Source organism: Trichomonas vaginalis, chromosome V (genome assembly GCF_026262505.1).
Source record: "Trichomonas vaginalis G3 chromosome V, whole genome shotgun sequence".
NCBI lineage: Eukaryota > Parabasalia > Trichomonadida > Trichomonadidae > Trichomonas > Trichomonas vaginalis.
Genome location: NC_067207.1, coordinates 15538687 through 15560707, shown reverse-complemented (window position 1 = coordinate 15560707; position 22021 = coordinate 15538687). Strand labels below are relative to the sequence as shown.

Genomic DNA, 22021 nt, shown 5'->3' with positions numbered 1-22021 from the left:
CTTTATATATTACGATGAGAAAGGCAACCCTCGTTCCGATTTGAAACTTTGGTCAAATGGAAAACGTTTCTTTGGTTTTATAAGACACAATAATGAAGGTTCAATGGATTTTACAAACACTGCCATGGTGAAAATTGGTACCACAAACGAAAAAGCACTAGATAAGTTGACAAACGAACTAACAAAGGAACAAATGTATAGCGAAGGATGGATGAATAAAAGAAACCGTTTGGCAGATTATGTAACAAACTTCCTCAATTTTTATTCAGGCAATAATCCGACGGTACTCACAAGGCAGGAAGAAAATATTGTGGATAAAACAGGGGATTTGAACTATGTCCTAGAAAGTATAGACAAAAGAACAAACTTGTCAGGAATGGCAAGTCGTCATATCACAGACGAAGAGAGAGAAGACTATTTAGCTCATGTAAATAGAAAGAATATGTCTCTCATGGACTATGTTAACATAAGAATAAGACAAGCAGCAAAGAAGCTAAATTTACGCCATGTTCTCATAGACTATGTACCTGACGATGATTTCTATGCTTATGACCAGCATGAAAATAAGAGAAGAAACCTAAAGCAAGCAGACATAGTTGAAGACCCAGCTGTGGACCGGTTTTTAGATATTATTCCAGAGGCAACAACAATTATTGGTGGAATTATGAGAAAAAGAAAGAGATATGGATATTCAGAAAATGAAATCATGACGGATTTCCTTGGCAATAATTATGAGATTTCTTACGTTAAACAAATGATAGCAAAAATGAGGAAAGAGCTTTCACCGAAAGAATTTAACGATTTCTTTAGAGATATAAACTTGGACATAACATATTCTGGGAAAAGTTACACCGATGAGGAACTTAAACTAATGTTGCAACCGATGGGAAACCCAGATTTTGTAACTTTTTATGCTCCACGGATTGTGAACCAATTGAGAGACGCCTTAGAAGAATTGAGACCAAACCAAAGCATAGATAGAACTCTAGAGGAATATCGCGACAAATATTATAAGATAGCGGCTCAGCAAGGCAAATACACATATCAACAACAAGAAGAATTTGAAAGAAGACAAGAGCGAGAGAACAAACAATGGGAGAGAGAGTCAGAACGAGCATGGAAGCATGAAGGTAGAAAACAAATGCAAGAAGCCAGAGAAAGAAGAGACCGATTGAAGTCTCAAATGGCAGATGAAAAGCTTTTAGAAAAATATCGTATGCAAGAGTTTAGAAGCGAACAACAAGCAGCAAAAATGTATAAGAAAGGATATGTAGTTGGTCCAGATGGAAGATGGGTGAAAAGATAAAGTGTTTCGATATTTTTATCCCACTTAAATGTACGCCGCTCAGAATATTACGCCAACAGTTTTGGATGCCATGAACGGAAATGTCTCAGAATGGTATAACGAATGCGACAATGCCATAAGAAGGTCAGAAATTGTTCCTGGTACTTATGAATATACAACAGCAGTTTCATACGGAAATGTAGGAGAGTTTGCTGAAGGTTCTTCTACAACAGTTGACATTGCATGTGACAGATTTCATATTATATCTTTAGATAACTCATTCTTGTATGTCGAACAAGACTTAAAAATAAAACCTTCAGCTGACTTAACTTCCAAGAAAGGTTGCAATGGTATTTACTATATTGGATACCAATATGCACCAGAAGTTTTCATGGGATATAAGATATATTCTAACTCTGACTTAGTTCAAACTGTAACATGGGCAAACTATGAATGGTTCGCTTTGAGAAACTCAGTACAACCACAAGCTAGAGAACAAACAGACCAGTATGCTACTATTGAAAAGATAAGAAGGCTTGACCCTAATGTTCCAGGAGTTTATATTGACCTTTCAAAAAGTACTGGCGCTGAAGTGCAAATAAAACTAAAACTTAGAGTCCCATTGTCATCTTTCCTTATCTTCAGGTTCTTAAGATACTTACCAAACTGGGCAGGTAAAGTTTCTATTGAACTTACTCCAAGCAAAAATAACTTAGTCATTGCACCAACAGAAGACCCATTTCTTAATACTACAGAATGTGGTGTTGGTTCTGACAAACCTAAATTTGGAAATTGGTGTAAGGACAAAGAAGGTTTAGACTGGGGTTTCTCAAATCTTAATGTCCCATTAAACTACTATGTTTCAGTTACAGGTACTTCTGGAAGTTTAAAGACTGAATTTGACCCAGTCAAGTTTACATGCACTGAAATGAATGTTGTTAGAATTGAAAGTAGATGTGCTGTATATATGTTAGACCCAGATGTTTCAAATGCTTTGGCTTCGAAATATATTGCAGTTCCACTTATGTTCCCTATCCACCAAATTTCTGTCAAAGATTTTGCAGAAAGAGTTGGTGGTCAAAATGGAACAAATCCAAGAACAGATACAGCTTTGACAACTGCAATGAAACATGCCGACACAATGTTCATATTATTCAGAAGAGACTTAAATGACTATTCTTGTTTCTATAACCCAGGTATACAATACCATGTCAATATTGACGGCAAGTATTATCCAAGAGAAGTTTACGATAGTGTTGAAGATATGAGGTCTTACAACTTAACATTAGATGCAATGAACTTTAACAACAACTTCACAACAACTATTAACCCTGAAATGCAAAGTTCTATCCAGCCGTATACAACAGTATGGACCATATACAAATGGAGACCGTTCAAACTTTTGGATTGGTATTCCATTTGCTGACTCAGAAGATTTCATGGGTGGTATTTCAACTGTTGGTACTGTTCAGATTCAGTTTACTGGTGACAGAGTTGGTCCAGATGAGTTCAAAAAGAAAACATTTTATAAACCATTAGCACTCTTCACTGAAGATGCTCTTTTGAAGATTCGTTCGATGAAACCTGCTGGGGCTCCTCAGATTGGCATAACGACAGCTTCCATTGAGCAGATTTTGGCAGCAGGTCAGTAAGTTGTTCTTTGACACTTTTCTCACCATCGTAAATAGTTATGACACCTGTTTTGACATAATATTGTATTATAAACTTTCCTTTAGTAATATCGGTTAGTTTTGTTGTTATATTTTTGTCAAAGTCAAGAACTTTCACCATTTCGGTTATGCCAACTTTCTTTGCTTTATGAAAATATTTAGGTTCAGCAAAGACTGCTATTCTATAACATTTTCCATTGTTTGTGTAAAGAACTATTCTGTCAATGTATTTGTATTGTTTGTGAGTATAAACTTTGTTCTGCTTCAATTCAATAAGATATCCGAATACGTCCATCTTTTTATTCTAAGTAAAATGTCATTTCCGAAAAATAGAAGCGTAAGTGTTTCAAAAGGTTTAATGACGGTGGCAGATGTGAAGTTAAATTCACCAACTCAAACAAACAGTCAAAGTGTTATTGTCAATGTCAAAGACAGAGATGTTGAAGTGGGGAAACCATACGAAGACGAAGATGGTATAACAATTGTTCCTGTAAAAGAACCAACATATCCTGAAGTTAACAGAGACTTAAGTTCTGTTGCAGATATTCGAAACGACTACCAACAACTGAAAGACAAACTTCAAACTCAGGAGAAGATTTGTCAAGCTTTAAGTATAATGTTAAACTTGGTCGAACACAACCCTGTAAAAGTGAACTCATATGTCATTGCACCTCATGAAGTTTTGAAAGAACTATTGAAACTTTTGACAGAGGCAGACGATATAAACATCAAAGAAATAGAACCCGACATTGGTTGTTGTGGTGTTTCATATAATGTCATTGACAAGATATACGTTATGAAAGGAGGTGAAACGTTGAACTTAAAATATAGTTTCCCAGACGTTATAAAAATATTTGACGACCACAACATTTCATTAAAATTTATTTGCTAAGTAAATGGCAGAAGACATAATGGTTTATACTATTACGACTAAAAACCCTGAGTCATATAATTCTATAACAACAAACTTACAAAGTCCTCAAGGACGATATTGTAAACTAACCTTAAACACAATGACGACTAAAGCCTGTTTTGCTCTTTTGACACCAGAAGACTTTATTGTTGTGAATGGTAAAAAATACTCCTTTGAAGATACTTACTCAGGTATACCACCAACAGGTTTTGTTGACTTATTTAATACTTTAAGTACGGGTGTAACATGTGCTGCAACTAGAGCAGGTTTCATTATGTTTGGATGTCCGACTGAGTTTACTATTAATGATATGAGCTATAATACAAAACTTATATCTAGTTTTTACTACCAACAGTTTCCTATAACAGGAAAAGGTGTCATACAAGGAATGTCTATTCCATTGACATTAAGCACACCAATCTTATATATTGTTTCAAACTTAGGTTCAAAGTGTTATTCGAATGTCGACAGAAACTATTATGACCAAAAGATACTTATGCGTATAAACAATACTTTCTCTGCTGGTTTGCCTATTGTTCATTCGAATGCAGAATTTTCAACCTTAGTGAACTCAAACACTTTGGCAAGTATAACGTTGACATTAGTTGACGCAAAATTTGTTCCTGTAAAACTTTTATGTCCTATGTATTTGTCAATGACGGCAGAAAGTTTCGAATTGGAAGATGCAACTGGTGAAAGTATTGTATTACAAGAACAACTTCAACAACAAATAGCTCAAGAACAACAAATGCAACAAATGGAACAACAAAGTCAAGAATAAAAAAATAATATTTTTTTTATTTTTATAAAAATGTACAGAATAGATGTTTCAGATTTTTATGACTTCCAAGCATTCAGAAATATGTGTCCATTTCGAGACTATAACAAAGCAGTCGAGAATTTGAAACGTTTAGTCATTTATGTCGACTCTGCCCCAGAATGTTATGTTATGAAAGAATGGGATGTTGTATTTAACAAACCAAGAGCAACAATAGTGTCTGAGCAAGAATGTAGACAGAAACTTAAGAAAATAAAAGTCGTACAAGTTGGTATGAAAATGTTAGATGCTTGGGATATCTTATTGTCAAAGTTAGAAGATTTTTCAGTTCGAGGTATAAAGTTCTATACACCATCTCCAAACTTCTATTCTATCTTCACTGGATATAAATACGAACAAGTAGAATGGAAAGAAAATATTATAGAAGCTTGGTTAGACCATGTCAAAGAAATTATATGCAATGGAAACGAAAAAGTTTATGAGTATATCTTATGTTGGTTTGCAAACATCTTACAACATCCAAGTGCTAAGAATGAAACTGCTCTCATTATAATTGGAAAACAAGGAACAGGTAAGAACACATTCTTTACAGATATTTTGTGCAAACTATTAGAGGGCTATTCGAATCCGAATATGACAAACTTAGAAAACATTTGTGGTAAATTTAACTCTTCAATTGAGAATATGAAACTTATAGTTTGCAATGAACTTCAAAGTATAGATACAACAAAAGTTTTGAACTCAGATGCTTTGAAGAGTCTTATAACAGACAAAGTTGGAGTTGTTGAAAGAAAGTATAAAGACTCAAGAGTTTGTGAGAATGTTGCAAACTTCATAATGGTTTCAAACAATGCTGTTCCGATGAAGTTAGAAAGTTCTGACAGAAGATATGTAGTTGTCAGAACGTCAGATTCTCATATGCAAGATACAGAATATTTTGACGACTTAGCAGAAACTTTGACACCAGAGTTTTACAACCATTTGTTCTCATACTTTATGACATTAGATATTTCTAACTTCAATCCAAGACAAATTCCACATACCGAAGAGAGACAAACATTGTTAGAAGCAAACAAGAGTGTATATGAACTGTTCATAGATGAAACTGACTTTGAGTGTTTAGATGAAAGGTCTTTATATGATGAATATAAACAATATTGTCAAGAATATGGTTATATGGCAGCTTCTAAACGTACATTCTTGGCAAATGTCAAAAGTCTTTTAGATGTTCAGAATGGTGTATATACAAAGAAAATTTTTTCTGAGTAAATTTTTAAAAAAAATATTTTTTTATCCGATAAAAAAAGATGGCAAAATTCATCTCAGTAAATAAGTACATGACAGAAGTCAAAGATAAGTTAGCTCCATTCGCATATTTGAATGTTTACTTCTACAATTTTGAAAAGTCTACATTTGACAAAATTTGGAACATTGCACCAGTTAAGTTTGCTGTTGTTAGAAAAAGTGGTGCAACTTTTGAAGACTTATACATTGACGGTATGTTGACAGTCAAAGAAAATTTTGACAGAAAGTTCTCAAAACTCGAAGAAGGTAAAGCATACAAACTTGTTATACCTTATGAACCAAAGAAAGCAGACGACTATGAATATTATGAGTCTAAGATAGTTGAAGTTCAAGGTAAGTTGGGTAAAAAGATTTTAGAGTCTAAGCCAGTGTTTACTCCTAAAGAGGAAGAGAACATTGACATTGACCCAGAAATGTTCTAAAAATAAAATTTTATTTTTACATGTCAAATTTCTTTTTCTCTGGAACTGGTTCAGGTTCTTTCTTCTCTTCTACTTTTTTCTCTTTCTTTTCTTTCTTCTTCTTCTCTGGTGGAGATATGTCAAATTTCTCAGAACCATATCTATGTAAAAGTTCTTTGTCCTTTAAAAGCTCTTCTATTCTGTTTTCTATTTCATCTTCAAGAACAGCGCATGTGTCTTCTTTGCATTCTAAGAACTTTTGTTGGACTTCATCTTTCCAATCGGCGTCATCTCTGTCAACAAGTCTGTCATTGACAAATTTTAAGACTGCTCTTTGTAATGTTTTATGGTTCTTGTCATATTCCCAGAAACAGAACTTTAGAACAAATTCACCTTTCTTGTTTACACTATGTAAGATTTTATGGTCGACAGATGTTTTGCTGTCAAAAAGTTTGTCTCGAATATAGATAGCGAAATCGCTAGACATTTTCTAAAAGATAAAAATTTTAATTTTTCTAAAAATATGTTAGAAAAAAAGTTTGCTGACATTGACAAGAAATTTTAGAATGTTTTAAACAAGAACAAGAGGAAGTTAGAAAATGCTCAGATAAAGCCTATACATGAAAAATTCTTATTTGCTCAGAATGGTATAACAGGTCTAATTGCACCACCTGGGTCGGGTAAGACTTTCACTTATCTTAAAATGGCTGCACAACAACAAGAACTAGATGAGAAGAACCCATTCTATGAGTTAGTTGTTATTTGTTCGACTTCTGGTCAATTTGACCAAACCGTCAATTCGTTCAAAGATATTATAAAGAAGTCTAAGTTAGTATGTATAAAAGACTCTGAGTTGTTGGATTGGATAAAGAAGTACCAAAGAAGAGTTTTGAAGTATAATGCCGCTCACTCCAGTAAGATCACGAGATTGTACAAAAGCCACGGCAAGTGCATTCCAACACCATAAATACACTTGCCGTGGAATACGGTTGTGAGTGCCTGCTGCTTCAACCGAGATTTGCAGCAGACACTCGCAATGATAACTAAAATTCATCATAAAGCTGGGAAATGGGCCTTTTCTCAAGGTCAAAGCCCATTTCTCAGCTTTATGATATTGAAACGAACATTTTGAGAGGTTATTGCTGTTTTTCCCGGAATCATCTTGAGATTCCGGGAAAGTCATAGCAAGTGTAATCTATTAGCATAGATACACTTGCTATGACACATATATGCCAGCATCTGCTGCTCACCCCCAAATAACTAGCAGATGCTCGGCATCACATCTTGAGATCCTTATTATCTGCGTATTTTTCATTTTAATATATATAAATGTGTGTGTCTAACACAAGTCTATATGCGCCATGTAAAATATACACTAATACACACATATTGATCATAATTAATAAGATATCAAACTATAAAAACTGAGATATTACTATAAACTATATGTATTATTATTATATAGGTACCATACTATAAGGTCATATGAATATTATTGAAATTAGACACACTTTATATAATTTTATAATGTGAATAACTTGGGTCATAATTTTTTTTTACGTAATTCCTACACGAAATGATCGGCATTACCCTAGTCTATCTGCGTGCAAAATACCAAGGAACAAATCAAATACTCACCATATCTTTTTTTAAAAAGGTCCAATCGGTGTATGGTGATTTTCACCTCACATAGCACAACCCCGTTTTAAGCGGTAAGCTCGGAAACTTTTGTTAGATAACTTAGCATTCGAAGTCACTTTTTGAACTTTCTGCGCAAAAATGTAGCCTCGGAGTACCGAGGTATTCGTAGATATGATGTAGGCTATTGTTTTAAGCGGTAAGCTCGGAAACTTTTGTTAGATAACTTAGCATTCGAAGTCACTTTTTGAACTTTCTGCGCAAAAATGTAGCCTCGGAGTACCGAGGTATTCGTAGATATGATGTAGGCTATTGTTTTAAGCGGTAAGCTCGGAAACTTTTTTATAACTTATCATCCAAATCTACGATTTGCAATGAATCATCAGTAAGTAAATAGTTGTATTAAAAAGATGTAAATACGATAATATTAAGTGTTTATTCGTAATGATTTGAGAATTTGTTGAAAATTTATTGAACTTGCTCGAGATTTTCATTTTCTGAACTCGTCAATGCTTTCCTTAAGGTTTTTTAATTGACCGTCGACTATCCAGAATGGTTCTTGTTCTGGATTTCGATACCAGTGATCATCAATTTCACTGGCCTCGAATTCATTCGGCGTAAAGTAAACGTTCGTTTCAGGATTCACAGGCAAAGAAGAATGGGGCATATTATTGTAAAATCTGATGACCCGTGGAAGATCTGATTCTGACTTGCAGTTTCTTTCCACGTATGGCCACCATCTCTCAATCTTACCATTTGCCTGTGGATTGCCCGGTTGAATGAAAATATGCTCAATTCCACGTTCAACCAAAAGTTGATGAAATGAGCTTTTATTTTCAAGGCCGTTATCGGTCCAAATAGCGTATGGTGGTTGAGGTAGAGTACTTAATGCTCTTTTAAGAACTGCAGTTGTATTTTGAGCTGTTTTTTCGGTAAATAAATTAAAATCTATGATTTTTCGCGATCTGTCGTCTATTATCGCAAACAAATATTTGCCTATTCGTTTCCTCCAATAGTGGATATCAGCATGCCAAATTTGATGACATTTGGATGCTAGATAATTTCGAGGAATGTATTTTTGCTGATTTTCTTGATTTTGAGGGGGAGTATCTGCGATAATCGCTTCGTGTATTTTCCTGCCCATTCTATATGAGGGAGAATCGAAATTTTTTGTAATGTATGTTGCCGTTTGAAGAGATTCGCGTAATGGATTTATTTCAATAGGCGTACCTTCTATTGGAGTCACAACTGGAACTAAAGTTGTGCGGTCAACTTCATCGAGCCAGTTTCCAGACTCATAATTTATTTCTCCATTTTTTTGAATTTCTGATTGAATTTTTTGAAATTCTTCTGGATTCTTCTCAATATTGACAAGGTCTGTTTTCATTTTCTGAATAATTTTATTGATGCCTGCATCGGGCATTAAATCTTTCAAATTTGCATAAGCTTGGCAGGCATCAAGATTAATTTCTATTTGTTTTCTTCCTCTTTTTGGAATTAATTCCAAATTATTTTCTCTGACAAGCTTTTTGAACATGGTTTTGGATATTTCACGAAAGGTACCATTATTTAAACGGGCCTTTTTGCAAATATCCTTTAGCTTCATTCCAGAGTTAATTTGTTGAACCGATTCCTTTAGCCATTCGATGTCAACTAATTTTCTGGAGGTACGATGCCAGTGATATGGATCCATTTGATTTTTGTAAAAGTTTACAAAAACTTCCATTCTGAAAAATAGTATGGATTTGATATAAAAAAATAATATGTAATAGTGTAATATTGATTAAATAATAAAAATAAGTTTTTTTTTAAATAAATAATTTTGGCGCCAAAAGTCACTTTTTCTAGCGACCCTTTTCGGTATGGTATAGCATATAGTCTTTACTTTGTCCCGTTGTTTGCGTATATCCTGAAACGTTATGTGAATGGTTTCCTGAACCCTGCGTGTTATCCCAGTAACAATTTATAGCAAACTTAACGTTCTCTTTAACATCATATCCTTTACCTTTTGTCATTCCTGACTAATCCCAATATCTATGACTATGCCAACCAGACTCAGCAGTGTTTATATTAACATAATGACTGTGTGCAGGTAAATTTTCACCTGAAATCGTTTTGCTTCCACCTGTTTGTTTTGAAGAGTTTGAACAATATAAAAACCTGTCAACTATTTGAGTCCAAGTTCCAAAACCAAGTACTACTTTTGGATTTGTAGAGTTCATTGAAACATATAATGAGCTAACCGGGTAAATAAGATTCGGCAAAATTTGTTTAAGCACATTGAGTTCCTGTCTTAGATGCATAATACTATTGTCATTAGATATCAAAGTATCTACAAGACTTGTTGCCGGTGGTATTTTTGGAGCTTTACTTGGCAAGGTTGTGTTTAGTGTAATATCATCTGCTGTAAAAGTTGTAAAACTTGTATGTGTATGATTTTTGTCGGCTTTATTTGAAACATCTATGTCAAGTCTTTGCAAATGGACACTATCTTCCATTAAACCTCTGGTATGACTTGAAACCGTTTCTGCCAACATATCTACAGTTTCTTTGTCAGCTTTGTCATCTAACTTTTCTTGAAGTTCATTTACGTCAGAGATGTTGTGCGTATGCTGGTTTTGTGGATATGTTCCTTCTGTCCATGCGAAAATATATTCTTTTGTTGCATCTACATATTCAGTTATCCATGTCAAGTCTGCTTTTGTATTCCTTAACTCTGTAACACCTTTCTCAAGCTCTTTCAACTGTTGTCCATCTTCCATTAAAGCTCTGTCATGACTTGAAACCGTTTGTGCCAATATATCTACAGTTTCTTTGTCAGCTTTATTTTCAACATCCTCTTTCTTTGCATATGTTTCTTCTGCTCTGTCATGTTCTTCTTGAACTTTTTAAATGACATATTCTTTGTCAGCTTTATTGTCAACATCTGCTTTCAAAAGAAGTTCATTTATAGGTTTCTCATTTAAAGTTCCTTTTGTTGGATTTATACAAACAGTATTGTTTTTATTGTCTTGAAACAGAAACTCATCTGTCATTGGGTTTATTGTCAGTTTTAAGTCACCCCCTTTCAATGACTCTGATATTTTAGAATAGTTTGAAAAGTTTGTTGTGTTCTTATTTAAAGCTTGCATAATGAGTTGTTTGTTGTGTTGTATTTCTCTCATAGACGCTGTATCTTTCGACATTTTTATTCTAGATAAAATATGCTACCAATAGAAAAAGAAAATTCTAGAGTTGCTACAACTAAACCATTGGATGAGCTTTATACAAACACATACCAAAAAACAGATGTTGACTTAGTTCAAGCAGAAGGATATCGTTTTGAATATCCTCTACGATGGATGAGAGACCCATCTGTCACAAAAGCGGTTGGGTTCAGAAGAATAAAATTTCTTCGTCAAACTCAAAACTTTGGTTTCGTTGTAAAGTTTAATGTAACTATTTCTGGCTCAACTAACTCTTACACTCGTATGATTTCACTAGATACAAGTGGTAGTTTAGAAAAAACTCTTATTGACTTTGAATCTAACTTAAACAATTTATACCGACAGATGGTTAGTATTAAAAAGGATTTAAACGAAGGAACATACTATGCACAAGTTACATATGACAGAAAAACAGGGCATGTCGATTTTATTAGAGTCGAAAATAATACAAGTGCTGGTTCTTTGACTACACAGTTTGAAACATATTCTTGGGCACTATTTCTCATAATGTTAAACCAAAATGTGACTAGTATTCCAGATAGGTTTAACTTTCAAAACTATGATTTAGAACAAAAATTTGACAACGTCTTTGACCCCGAAAATACTATCGTTCATGCAACTTTCAGTGGAGCTAAAAATAGTTTCTTAGCAATGGCAAACGACTTTTATGAGAAACCGACAAAGTTCTATGAACCTCCGAGTGGAAGTATTTCAGACTTTCAAATATGGTTTACAACTAACGGTACAAAAAGAGTCGTTCCATTGTATTATAACTTTTATTTAGAGCTATCGTTTATTTACAACTATTACAAGTCTTTAACGACTAAAGACTAAGCTACTGTCCAACCAGGTCCTGGAGTTGGTTGCCAACTAGACTGTGGTGCTGGTTCAGGCTGTTGTATTACAGGAGTCTGTTCTTCAGGTTCAGGGTCTTTTGGTATTATGCCAACAAACTGACCTACTCTTTTACCAATATTTTTGATACCGTTCCAAACTCCTCTTCCAACAGCTTTTATGCCATTCCATATACCTCTTCCAACTTTTTTGAAGAAGTTTCCTATCTTACTGAAGAAACCCATTTACTATATGTAAAAAACTAATGTCCTCCTACTCTTCTACGACTTCTCCTAAGTTCCAATGCGTTCTTTAACTGAAGTTCATACAATCTGTTTCTTTCTTAGTAGAAATAATATGCCGGGTCTAAGTTTCCATTTGCTGCATCTTCATAATATTGTATGGCAGTCCCAACGGGAACCGCGGTAATTTACCGAGGTTTCTGCACACAGGTTCCTTTTTTTAGGAATTTTTTAGATTAAAAAATATGCTTTGTAAATCATTTTTTGTAAATCGGCAAAATTTTGGAAATATTCTGACGACAATAAATCTGGGAATAGTATTTTAAATACGAGAACAACCTATTTAAAAGTGCTTCGCTCGATTTTGTATAATTTCAAATTTTCGCATATAGCTTTCCGTGAATTACCGTGATTTTACCGCCACATCAATAGTTTACGACACTTTTCCCGTAAATTGAGTAGTTTACTGCACTTTTTCCGTAAAATTGAGTTACAGGAATCCGTAAGATTACCGTACCTCACTTCTAGTTGAAAATAGCATTAGTATATAATAAATAGATATATTATTCATATTTTTGATTTTGAATTACGGAAAAAGTGAGTTCAGAACTTCCAATTATTATTTGATTAATTATGTTAAAAATACTATAAGGAATTAAAATACATAATGTTGAAATTTGAATTACGGAAAAAGTGAGGGTGAAAGTGAAGTGAAAAAGTAAGATATTTTTTGTTGAAATAATCATAGTTGTACAATTTTGAAACTATATGTAAAGCTATAAATTGAATAAATTCAAAAACAAAAATTGTTTATTCTTATTAATAAATTTATATTAATCAATATTTGAACAACCCGTAATTAAATTTGAATTCCTCTTAAAATTTAATCCATACGTTAATTTTTAATTTGCTCGGCGAATGCCGAGCTTCCCTACTTCTCTTGTCATTCCTTCAAAAACTCTAATCTCATCGCACTTACAAACATCATGATTTGATGTATTGTCGAGAAATCTTAGACTTGTTTGTCATTTGATGATAGCATTTGAAAGTCATCTCGAAAATTGATTAACAAGACAATTTCCCAAACATCTACATACAAGTAGATGATGGTAAACCCATTAGAGTTGTTTTGCTATGATTCCTCCAATCTTATGATGAGAAAAATCATCTCAAAACAGCTCTAATCGAACATTCTACACAGCTTAACATCCAGCTAGTTCCAAGTAATGCGATTACAACATCAACGGCCAAAGCCTTTCAGAGTCCTTTAATCATTTCTTCTCATCTCAATATGAAGTGGCCCCAAACGAACTACAAGCTGACGTTACAACGCATTACAACCCGGTTAATACGAGCATATACATTAGAGCTGCTTTGTTATGATCTCCCTCATCAATTGATGAGAGATCTCATTATGAAGCAGCTCCAATCAAACTAAAAACCTACATACAAATGAGTGAAAACAAACTCATTAGAGTTGTGTTGCTTTGATTTCTCTCATCAGAAGATGAGAGATACCAGAACAAAACAACTCTAATCAAACTTTCTACACAACTCAGCACAGTATCAATGCAAAGTAATGCGTCTGTATCGTTAACAAGCAAAGTTGTTTCGGGTCCTTCCATTTTGGAAGAATTCGGAACAACTTTGCGAATTGATAGTGTAAACCCATATACATGAAAGCGTGCATGCATAAAGACAGGTATTGTCAGCAATGACTACCTGCCCAGCTATGAGTGATCAGAGAATTACCATCTCAGGCTTTTTGAGAACGTTTCAGCCAGGACCCTCGTATGTTGACTGTGAGAAAGGCATCCTTTATCTGAAATAGATGCTTTTCCAACAATCAAATTCGAAGATCTTCGACGTTGTTGTAAAAAGAGAAGGAGAAGGAAAGAAGAGGAAGAAGAGAAAGAAGGAAAGGAAAAGAAGAAGAAAAAAAGAAAAAAGAAGGACATATTAAATATAATACGCACTTAATAGTGCCGAGGCGGCGGAGCCGCCGAGGCGCGATTTTTTTGACCCTATATTACCGCACGGCAATGTTTTTCTCGATTTTGTACAGACCTATAATATTGTTTATATCCGACTTCAGGGTTTGTATACATTTCTTTCCATTTCATATTTGCATACCAAGGTGGCAAACCTAAAGCAGCGTCATTTGACATAGCAGTTGCCATTTGTACACTATATGGTACTTGTCCATAATCTGCCATGGCATTTTGTATTCTCTGTTGGTTTGGAACATTCTCTGGGTTACGTGCACCAAGTTGTGCAACATTTGGTTGACCTTGCGCATCTACACCTTGCATTTTACTATAAGATAAAAATATATCTCTTACGAGTATATATGCTGAACATTCTCAGGCATTGGTTCATCTTCATATTATATCATACCGAAATGCATCACTAGCAAAAGTGACATTTGGCGCCAATTTTAAATTAGTGGATTTTGTGTTTATTATTTAAAAAATATAATTGATAAAATATAATTAACATTAATAGAATAATATGGATAAGATTTGATAAAAAACAATCATAATTTTTTTTGGGCGCCATATAGAGAACTATGGTCTGCGAGGTACTGATTCTATCCATGTACCTCGCAGACCATAGTTCTCAGCCAAAATGGCTGAAAATTGCTCACAATTGTTGAAATTGTGAGCAATTTTTAGCCGTTTTGGCTAAGAATTGGAGGGTGTGAGTACTATAGCATGTAATAGTATCTCACACCCTCCAATTCTTCCTATGGCGCCGAAAAATTTTTGGTAAAATGCGACGACATTTCACCAAAAATTTTCGGCGCCATATAGAGAACTATAGTCTGCGAGGTACTGATTCTATCCATGTACCTCGCAGACCATAGTTCTCAGCCAAAATGCCTCTAAAATTTGTATACCTATAAACTCAAACTTCAATATAATCAATTTTATTTTTATAATTAATTTAAATATTATTTTTTTTATCAATTTAAATATAATTAAAAATAAAAATAAAAATAAACTTTTCTATAATATTTATAAAGCTGATTTGATATATAACACATTTAGCTTAACAAAATAACTTAGAAAAATTGCCGCGCAAAATAAGAGTAAGTGTCACTTTTTGTCACTTTTTCTAGTGATGCATTTCGGTACGGAACACTATTTCAAACCACATTTACTTACTAATAAAATTTCTTTATTGTGACACTTTCTCCAGTTTATGGGACCTCTCTCATACTCTATTTTATCGTAAATAAACTCATAGTCATGTATGTCTTCTAACCATCTCATAACGGTTTCCAAACCACTTTTATCGGATGTAAAGTAAAAGCATGGGTGGTTATGTATAACGTCTAAAGTTTCTAAAGAGTCTCTCAAAGTCCAGTCGGCTTGGTATTGAAAATCCCATGTGTTATAGAAAGGTGGGTCACAAATAAAGAAAACGTTTTCTTTGCCTTTCCACTTTTCATACAACTCTGACCAATGACAACTCACAAACTCTATTCCCTCAATATATTTTTCTATGTCCTCTTTGAAACCATTTGTATAGTTCAAATATAAAACTTTTGGCATAAGAGTTTCAATGTCATGAACTCGTATCGCTCCACTATACAAAAGTCTTGCAGATATCGTATCCCAGTCAATATATTCTGCACCTTTCAAAACTTCTCTCACAATATTTTTCTTTTCAACCGGTATACGTTCCATTTTACCTATCGGAATCTTTTCTTTTAACTCTTTCAATATTTTGTTAGTGTCTGGGATATGTTTGAGACGTTCCATATGGTTGTCAAAGTCATTGCACACAATTTTTGAGTCAGGAAATACGGTATGACACAAATGAGAGATATAGAAACTTCCACCGAACAAATCTACGAACGTTAGACATTTAGGAAGTTTCTGAAGCTCTCTCAAAATAATATCTTTACATCTACTCTTATTTCCAAAGAACGGTAACGGAGGTTTTGTAAAATACATTTACATAAAGATAAAATACGCAGTTTTCTGAGGATTTTATTCTGCCGCAATGTTTCTGAGAACTTCCGCAACTTTGAATGGAAAATCCGTAACTTTGAATGGTAGAACATCATTCAGACTCGTTTCCAGATTATACTTCGCTATGACATTGATGGCAATTGTTCAAATTGTTATCTTCTTCTATGTTAACTTCGGTAACCCACAGTACTACATTATCTACTTGCTTGCAGCCCTTACATCAGCAGCTCAATCAGTCTTATTCGGCTCTTCAATGGGCTTTGCTGGTCTTTTTGGTGATAAGACATCAGCTTTAGCTAACACAGGTGTTGCTCTTGGTGGTTTAATCACATCTCTTCTTTGGGTTGTTGCCAAGGCCGCATTTCCAAACAGTGTTAAGAACCAGGGTGTCTTTTACTTGTTCTTCTCATGCTTCGTTACAGTTAAAACAGCTCTTACTTTCCACTTCTTCAGCAGAACAGAAGCTGCTCAGAAGAAACTCAAACTCGCTCAGACATCCAACGACTTCATGTACAGAGTCAGAAGAATCAAGGGTGTTTTCCTCAAGATTTGGCCATTCGTTATCGAGGGCTGGCTCCACTTCGCTATTACACTTACATTCTACCCAGGTTACATGTTCTTAGCTGGCAACCAACACTTCAAGGAATTCGGTTGGTTCACAACTGTTATGATTCTCTGCTACAACATTGGTGACTTTGTTGGAAGATTCATGACAAGATTCTTCTCATGGCCAAAGCCAAAGTATCTCTGGATCCCACACGCTTTGAGACTTCTTTTCATCCCACTCATCGTTGTTTCTGTGGAAGTTCCAAAGCTCAGAAGCGATATCTTGATGTGCATCATGGCCTTCCTTCTTTCTGTTACAACAGGTTACTTCGGCGGCCTTTGCATCGTATACACAGCTACAAGTGAGAAACTTGCAACTGAAGAAATCGATCTTGGCGTTTTCACAACTGTTCTTGCTACAAACCTCGGTGTTTTCAAAGGCGTCTGGCTTACATTCTTGTCCAACAACCTCCACGAGAAGTACAGCGCTCCATAAATTGCTTTTTTGCAGCAAAACTATTATACTAGTTTATACTTAAGAAGAATACAGAAAATAAACAGTGTTAATACGTAATTTCTTCATATTTTTTAAATTCAAATTAATCCCAAATAATGAAGGGTCAAGGATATAATATATCATCAGTTGTTTTTCCAAAAGAAAATTCATCATTTTAAATTGTGCAGATATTGAGAATTTTCTCCTTTTTTATACTCTTTTATATTTACGAGAAACTCTTGAAAAACCTTTATATAAACCAATTATTTAAGAGTTGTGTCAGGCAATCTAAATTCATTAATTTCCTATTTTTAACTTGCCTAAAACCACTAGATATGTATGTTATGATATTATGTTCTATTATATGTTTCAATCTTATAAAAAACACATCAAAAGATGAAAATTATCCATTTTTAAGGGTGCACTTACTCTCTTATGATATGACATTCGATTCAGATGCTTAAGTTTAATTTGCAACGACGCTTCGCGTCAGTTGTCAAAAATTTGAATTAAAGTTAGATAGACGTAAGTGCGGCCTTAAAAAACTGGACGTCTATTTTCGATCACATTAGGAATAAGTCTTATGCGGCTGTTTATGAATGACCACCTTATAAAGTCTTTTCAGCAGCTTCCAACAAGAACCACTTATTCTCATTTAGAAAAAAATCTCTAATTATTTATCATACAACAAACACACAAATAAACGCAATTTTTTTATTCAACTAAAATTCTTTTTCTTCCTCTCTTTCTTCCAGCGACATCAGCAGCTTTTAGATTCAGTTTTATCCTGTAAATGTTGTAGTACTCTATTACTTCCTTTATAGACTTAAGAGGCAGTGCCTGCGCAATTTTCTTGAAATCTCTTGGATGCTGGTAATATTTTTCTAGAAATGTCTGTTTCTCAGATTCACTCCATGATATTCTTTTCTTGTATCTCTCGTGTTCCTTCACTGGATCTTCAACGAAGGAGTTTTCGTTATAGTAAAGATAGCTCTCCTTCTCTTCGTCATCGAGATACATAATCTGGTCTTTTCCGCAGAATTGTGTCACTGTTTGGTCGGTTGGTTTTATAAAGGAAAGAGCAAATTCTGGTGGCCATTCATCAATGGACGCGTGGAGATCTTTATGGTACAAATCAAGCAGCTCGTTGGACTCTTCCCAAAGCTTGCGCCTCTCGATATATTCGTGGGTCAATTGTTTCATTTTTGTGTCACTTTTTACAATTTTTTGACAAAGAACTTGCATCATTGTTTCCATGACTGATTCTTGGTTTTCCATTTCATCCTTGTAATGAGGGAGGTGTGAAATGTGGCCAAATTTGTTTGTTTTCACTGGCATTTTGAATTTGGAATGAGATTGCTCAGCAATTCGTCTGCTACCTTCTATAACTGATTGGCTGATGTCTTTCGAATGAATGACGTTATGGAAATCAAGAATTTTGACGTTTTTGCCACTATCTGAAAAATCTGGTAGAGAAATCATTCCAAGAGTCCGTTCAGTAACTAATTCGTCCATTTTAGCTTCCAATTCTTTGATTTCTAGGTCTACTGCATCAATTAAAAGTTGAACATCTGTTGCAGAAGGTAAAACTGGGTAAAGACAAGCTGGCTTGGCTTCGATTGGTGGTGGCTGTACTTTAATGACGTTCTGATTGAAAAAGACCGAGGCTGTTGGTATTTTTGGAGCTGTTTTTACGATGATTTGAGGTTGACTTGGAATTTGAGTGGATGGATGCTGAAGTAAAGAGCCAACATCGGATATATGAGGTTTGTTGTCTATAATAGTAATGAGTTTGGCCTCTTGTCTTGCAACTCTTTCGCCATCTTTCTTTTTTGACGAAGAACTTTGGCGAGGGACACGAATAATCTGCATAGGACGCTGCTGGCTTGGCTGTAGAAGAGCAGCTAGGGAGTTATTTTGTGCTGTTGCCGGTTGTGAAGGTAAATTTGTTTTTGGATCTTGATAAACATCAACGGATTTTGGCCTAGAAACATGTGTATTGAGCAGAGTATCAACTATAGATATATTTATGCCGCTATTTGATGATTCAGTAGTATGCTTATTATCAAATAATTTAGATGGCTCTGAAATTTTACGGCAAATTACTTTTGAAACAGGTTGGTGATGCTTAACTATGACTTTCTGTACTTGGGGTCCGTTGGTTGCCGGAACTACTGGATTTTGGAGTATATCTAAATTAAAACTTTTTTCTGATGGTTGACCTGGATTGTTTGTTCCAGATTTATTATTAGCTTCTTCATTATGCTCCGTCTGCATATTTTTCACGTCTTGTTCCGTCATGATTCTGCAGACAAATATGAAGAATAAATTTCGCCCTCTAACGAATTTACAGGGGGTGAATTGAAATTTATTGGTTCCACTTTATGCAATCCAATATTTTAAAACATAGGATATAGATACAAAAATAAACACTTTTTACATAAGAAAGTAGTCAAAATGAGATCAAAATTATTCCTCTATTCCAAATTTGATGCTATTAAGTTAGTAAAGTATAGCAACAAATGCATATTTATCATTACTCAGACGATTATCTTCATTTGAAGAAGATATTTTCATATTTTTGTAAATGTTTTCAATATTTCTTATGAAATATGATAATGAACTTTTATGAATGCACTTACAAACATCATAAGTTAATAACAAAACATTTTAGATATAATTTATTTGTTATTTATTTAACAAGAAAAAGAAATTTATAAATTTACTCCATTTTGAGCGCTTTGTACAACGCACAAATGAAGATGAAAGATCCAATGAATCCAGCACATCCCATTGCAAGTGATGCTACGAATGCCATCATCGCAGATTGAATCAAATACGGAATTAATCCGCCAAACAAAGGTCTAACGGTAAACAACACGTAAAACATGGAATATCCGAACAAGAATAATCCACTGGCCGCAGGAGTCATGAAAGCTCTCCACCACCATCTGTAATCTTCATTAGAAACAGAAATGTAAACAGAAAGAATGGAAACACCAACAGATGTAAACAAAGCAAGGATAACAGAGATGGATGCATGCCCCCAGCAATCGAAAAATGACAATCCTGTCCACAATGACTCGAGAATTAAATGAAAATCTAATGCAATGATAATAAATGGCTGTACACCACCGCAGAGCATCATCATGAACATAGATGATGTGAATGGCTGCTGAGGAATGTGTCTTGGAAGCTGATTTATAGCTGTTGGAAACTCAAATGGAGTTCCTTTGAGAGCAGGGACGGATCCGAAGAAATGGAAGAAGAAACAGCCTATCATGAGCATGAAGGATACTTTCAGAATGTATTTTATGGGGACTGACGCTGGAGATTTGTTTCCCATAAATTTTATTTGCAAAATAAGGTAAAGAGAACAGAAGAATCCAGTAGCGAGTAAGCCCGATGTAAGAAGATTGCGTTTCCAGTACTGACGGCTGATTGTTTTGAAGAGTTTCGTCGATAAAAATCCAGAAATTGGAGTAATTAAGAAAAATATAAGGATAAATGGTTCAACAAAGGTAGAAAATGAAACTATTTCGAAGAATCCGAGTCCTGAGCATACGAAAACGAAGAAAACTGTTAATAAAATATCAAATCCGACTCCAACAAAAGAAGACAAAAGAATTGGATGCGGAGGACTTCTAAATATATCTCCATGAAGTAATCTCCAACCTATTTCTTCGAAATTAGTTTCGGATTCAAGGTCCATTTCAAGAGTATGCGTATTATCGCTATCTGATACTCTGTTTTGGATGTAAATGTAAATAGAAGATCCCAATGTAACAGCCGTAATTAAAAATGAAAGTAAAAGATATAATCTTGAATTTCTCTTGCTAATTGCGTAATCTGGGTCTCTATTCAAAGATGATAATCCAGTATCTGCTGTTTTTGAAGAAATAACAAACTGGAAATTAGCAGTAGACCCTGGTTTTATGATTTGATAAGAATCTGTTTCTGTTAAAGAATCGAATTGCATTGCATGTCCTGGATGCTTCGTCTCGCATGCAACATTAAAAATATATTTCGTTCTAAGTAAAACATCAGGTCCATCTTTGTAGCCAAATGGAATTCCACGATAACGAAATTCATTGTGAGAATAAGAAGCAACTGGAAATCCGGCAACTGAAAATGATAATCTGTATTCGTTTTCGAGAGCTTTTGTAATTTTATTGAAATCTTGCTCTGAAATCTGTTTTTTACATGTTAATGTTACTGGTTTATGATCGGAACATGAAACATTGTGATCGATATAGCCTATTCTTCCACCAGTAATGATTTCTCCTAATTTCCTATTCTTGAGTTCGTTTATTTTTGCATCACATATCAAAATATAGTCATTCGGATTCAATGGAATGGAACTACGTGGACTAAACATCGAATCTATACTAATACTTACAGAATTACAAAAAGCATTTCGAAGAAACAGTGAAAACATGGAATTTTTTAACTTTTTTTTTCTCTGCTCAAAAATAAATCGAACCGTTTTTAGGTGCTCTGCGCGCCGATAGAAAGAAACTTTATATAGTCGCCTTTAATTAAATCATAAGCAACTATATATGGATAAAGCCTGAAAAGTGAGGTAGCATTGATTTTTACCTAAAATTCTTCAGATGCTATGTCAGATTTGTGAGACAGACCCATAATTCAGACTTTTTATAACTATATCAGCTAATTTCACTATCTAACAGATTACAAAATTCCAAAACAAAAATGGAAAAGGCAAT

General features: G+C 34.4%; 14 protein-coding genes across 14 annotated transcripts, besides 5 other annotated features; 9 read left to right on the top strand and 5 right to left on the bottom strand.

Annotated features, from left to right (window-relative positions):
- Positions 1–103: 103 nt before the first annotated feature.
- TVAGG3_0342170 (uncharacterized protein) lies at positions 104–1306 on the top strand (the record flags this gene model as incomplete). The annotated part of the gene is made up of 1 exon (XM_001581237.2): positions 104–1306. The coding sequence occupies one exon, from the start codon at positions 104–106 to the stop codon at positions 1304–1306; it is 1203 nt and encodes a 400-aa protein (XP_001581287.2).
- Positions 1307–1388: 82 nt separating this feature from the next.
- Positions 1389–10827: a mobile genetic element.
- Positions 2725–2937, top strand: TVAGG3_0342160 (protein of unknown function, DUF4106 family; the record flags this gene model as incomplete). Its single annotated transcript, XM_051230780.1, has 1 exon — positions 2725–2937. One exon carries the CDS (start codon positions 2725–2727, stop codon positions 2935–2937), a length of 213 nt encoding a protein of 70 aa, XP_051100510.1.
- On the top strand, positions 3314–3847 carry TVAGG3_0342150 (protein of unknown function, DUF4106 family; the record flags this gene model as incomplete). The annotated part of the gene is made up of 1 exon (XM_051230779.1): positions 3314–3847. One exon carries the CDS (start codon positions 3314–3316, stop codon positions 3845–3847), a length of 534 nt encoding a protein of 177 aa, XP_051100509.1.
- TVAGG3_0342140 (uncharacterized protein) lies at positions 3852–4391 on the top strand (the record flags this gene model as incomplete). The annotated part of the gene is made up of 1 exon (XM_051230778.1): positions 3852–4391. A coding segment is annotated over one exon (540 nt), but the record flags the coding sequence as incomplete, so codon positions are not given.
- TVAGG3_0342130 (uncharacterized protein) lies at positions 4680–5915 on the top strand (the record flags this gene model as incomplete). The annotated part of the gene is made up of 1 exon (XM_051230777.1): positions 4680–5915. The coding sequence occupies one exon, from the start codon at positions 4680–4682 to the stop codon at positions 5913–5915; it is 1236 nt and encodes a 411-aa protein (XP_051100507.1).
- On the top strand, positions 5954–6373 carry TVAGG3_0342120 (protein of unknown function, DUF4108 family; the record flags this gene model as incomplete). The annotated part of the gene is made up of 1 exon (XM_051230776.1): positions 5954–6373. The coding sequence occupies one exon, from the start codon at positions 5954–5956 to the stop codon at positions 6371–6373; it is 420 nt and encodes a 139-aa protein (XP_051100506.1).
- Positions 6390–6839, bottom strand: TVAGG3_0342110 (uncharacterized protein; the record flags this gene model as incomplete). The annotated part of the gene is made up of 1 exon (XM_051230775.1): positions 6390–6839. The coding sequence occupies one exon, from the start codon at positions 6837–6839 to the stop codon at positions 6390–6392; it is 450 nt and encodes a 149-aa protein (XP_051100505.1).
- TVAGG3_0342100 (uncharacterized protein) lies at positions 7056–7319 on the top strand (the record flags this gene model as incomplete). Its single annotated transcript, XM_001294270.1, has 1 exon — positions 7056–7319. The coding sequence occupies one exon, from the start codon at positions 7056–7058 to the stop codon at positions 7317–7319; it is 264 nt and encodes an 87-aa protein (XP_001294271.1).
- On the bottom strand, positions 8481–9284 carry TVAGG3_0342090 (transposase-related family; the record flags this gene model as incomplete). The annotated part of the gene is made up of 1 exon (XM_051230774.1): positions 8481–9284. A coding segment is annotated over one exon (804 nt), but the record flags the coding sequence as incomplete, so codon positions are not given.
- Positions 10012–10752, bottom strand: TVAGG3_0342070 (phage tail repeat-like family; the record flags this gene model as incomplete). The annotated part of the gene is made up of 1 exon (XM_001581238.1): positions 10012–10752. One exon carries the CDS (start codon positions 10750–10752, stop codon positions 10012–10014), a length of 741 nt encoding a protein of 246 aa, XP_001581288.1.
- Positions 10828–11193: 366 nt separating the features above from the next.
- On the top strand, positions 11194–12030 carry TVAGG3_0342050 (uncharacterized protein; the record flags this gene model as incomplete). The annotated part of the gene is made up of 1 exon (XM_001581239.1): positions 11194–12030. The coding sequence occupies one exon, from the start codon at positions 11194–11196 to the stop codon at positions 12028–12030; it is 837 nt and encodes a 278-aa protein (XP_001581289.1).
- Positions 12031–12430: 400 nt separating this feature from the next.
- Positions 12431–14342: a mobile genetic element.
- Positions 13152–13225: a mobile genetic element.
- Positions 13556–13815: a mobile genetic element.
- A 1941-nt stretch (positions 14343–16283) lies between the features above and the next one.
- Positions 16284–17294, top strand: TVAGG3_0342010 (nucleoside transmembrane transporter protein; the record flags this gene model as incomplete). The annotated part of the gene is made up of 1 exon (XM_001581241.1): positions 16284–17294. One exon carries the CDS (start codon positions 16284–16286, stop codon positions 17292–17294), a length of 1011 nt encoding a protein of 336 aa, XP_001581291.1.
- A 414-nt stretch (positions 17295–17708) lies between these two features.
- Positions 17709–17835: a mobile genetic element.
- Positions 17836–17986: 151 nt separating this feature from the next.
- Positions 17987–19767, bottom strand: TVAGG3_0341990 (glycolytic process regulation protein; the record flags this gene model as incomplete). Its single annotated transcript, XM_001581242.1, has 1 exon — positions 18009–19571. One exon carries the CDS (start codon positions 19569–19571, stop codon positions 18009–18011), a length of 1563 nt encoding a protein of 520 aa, XP_001581292.1.
- A 207-nt stretch (positions 19768–19974) lies between these two features.
- TVAGG3_0341980 (positive regulation of protein exit from endoplasmic reticulum) lies at positions 19975–21838 on the bottom strand (the record flags this gene model as incomplete). The annotated part of the gene is made up of 1 exon (XM_001581243.1): positions 20017–21672. One exon carries the CDS (start codon positions 21670–21672, stop codon positions 20017–20019), a length of 1656 nt encoding a protein of 551 aa, XP_001581293.1.
- Between the last annotated feature and the right edge of the window lie 183 nt (positions 21839–22021).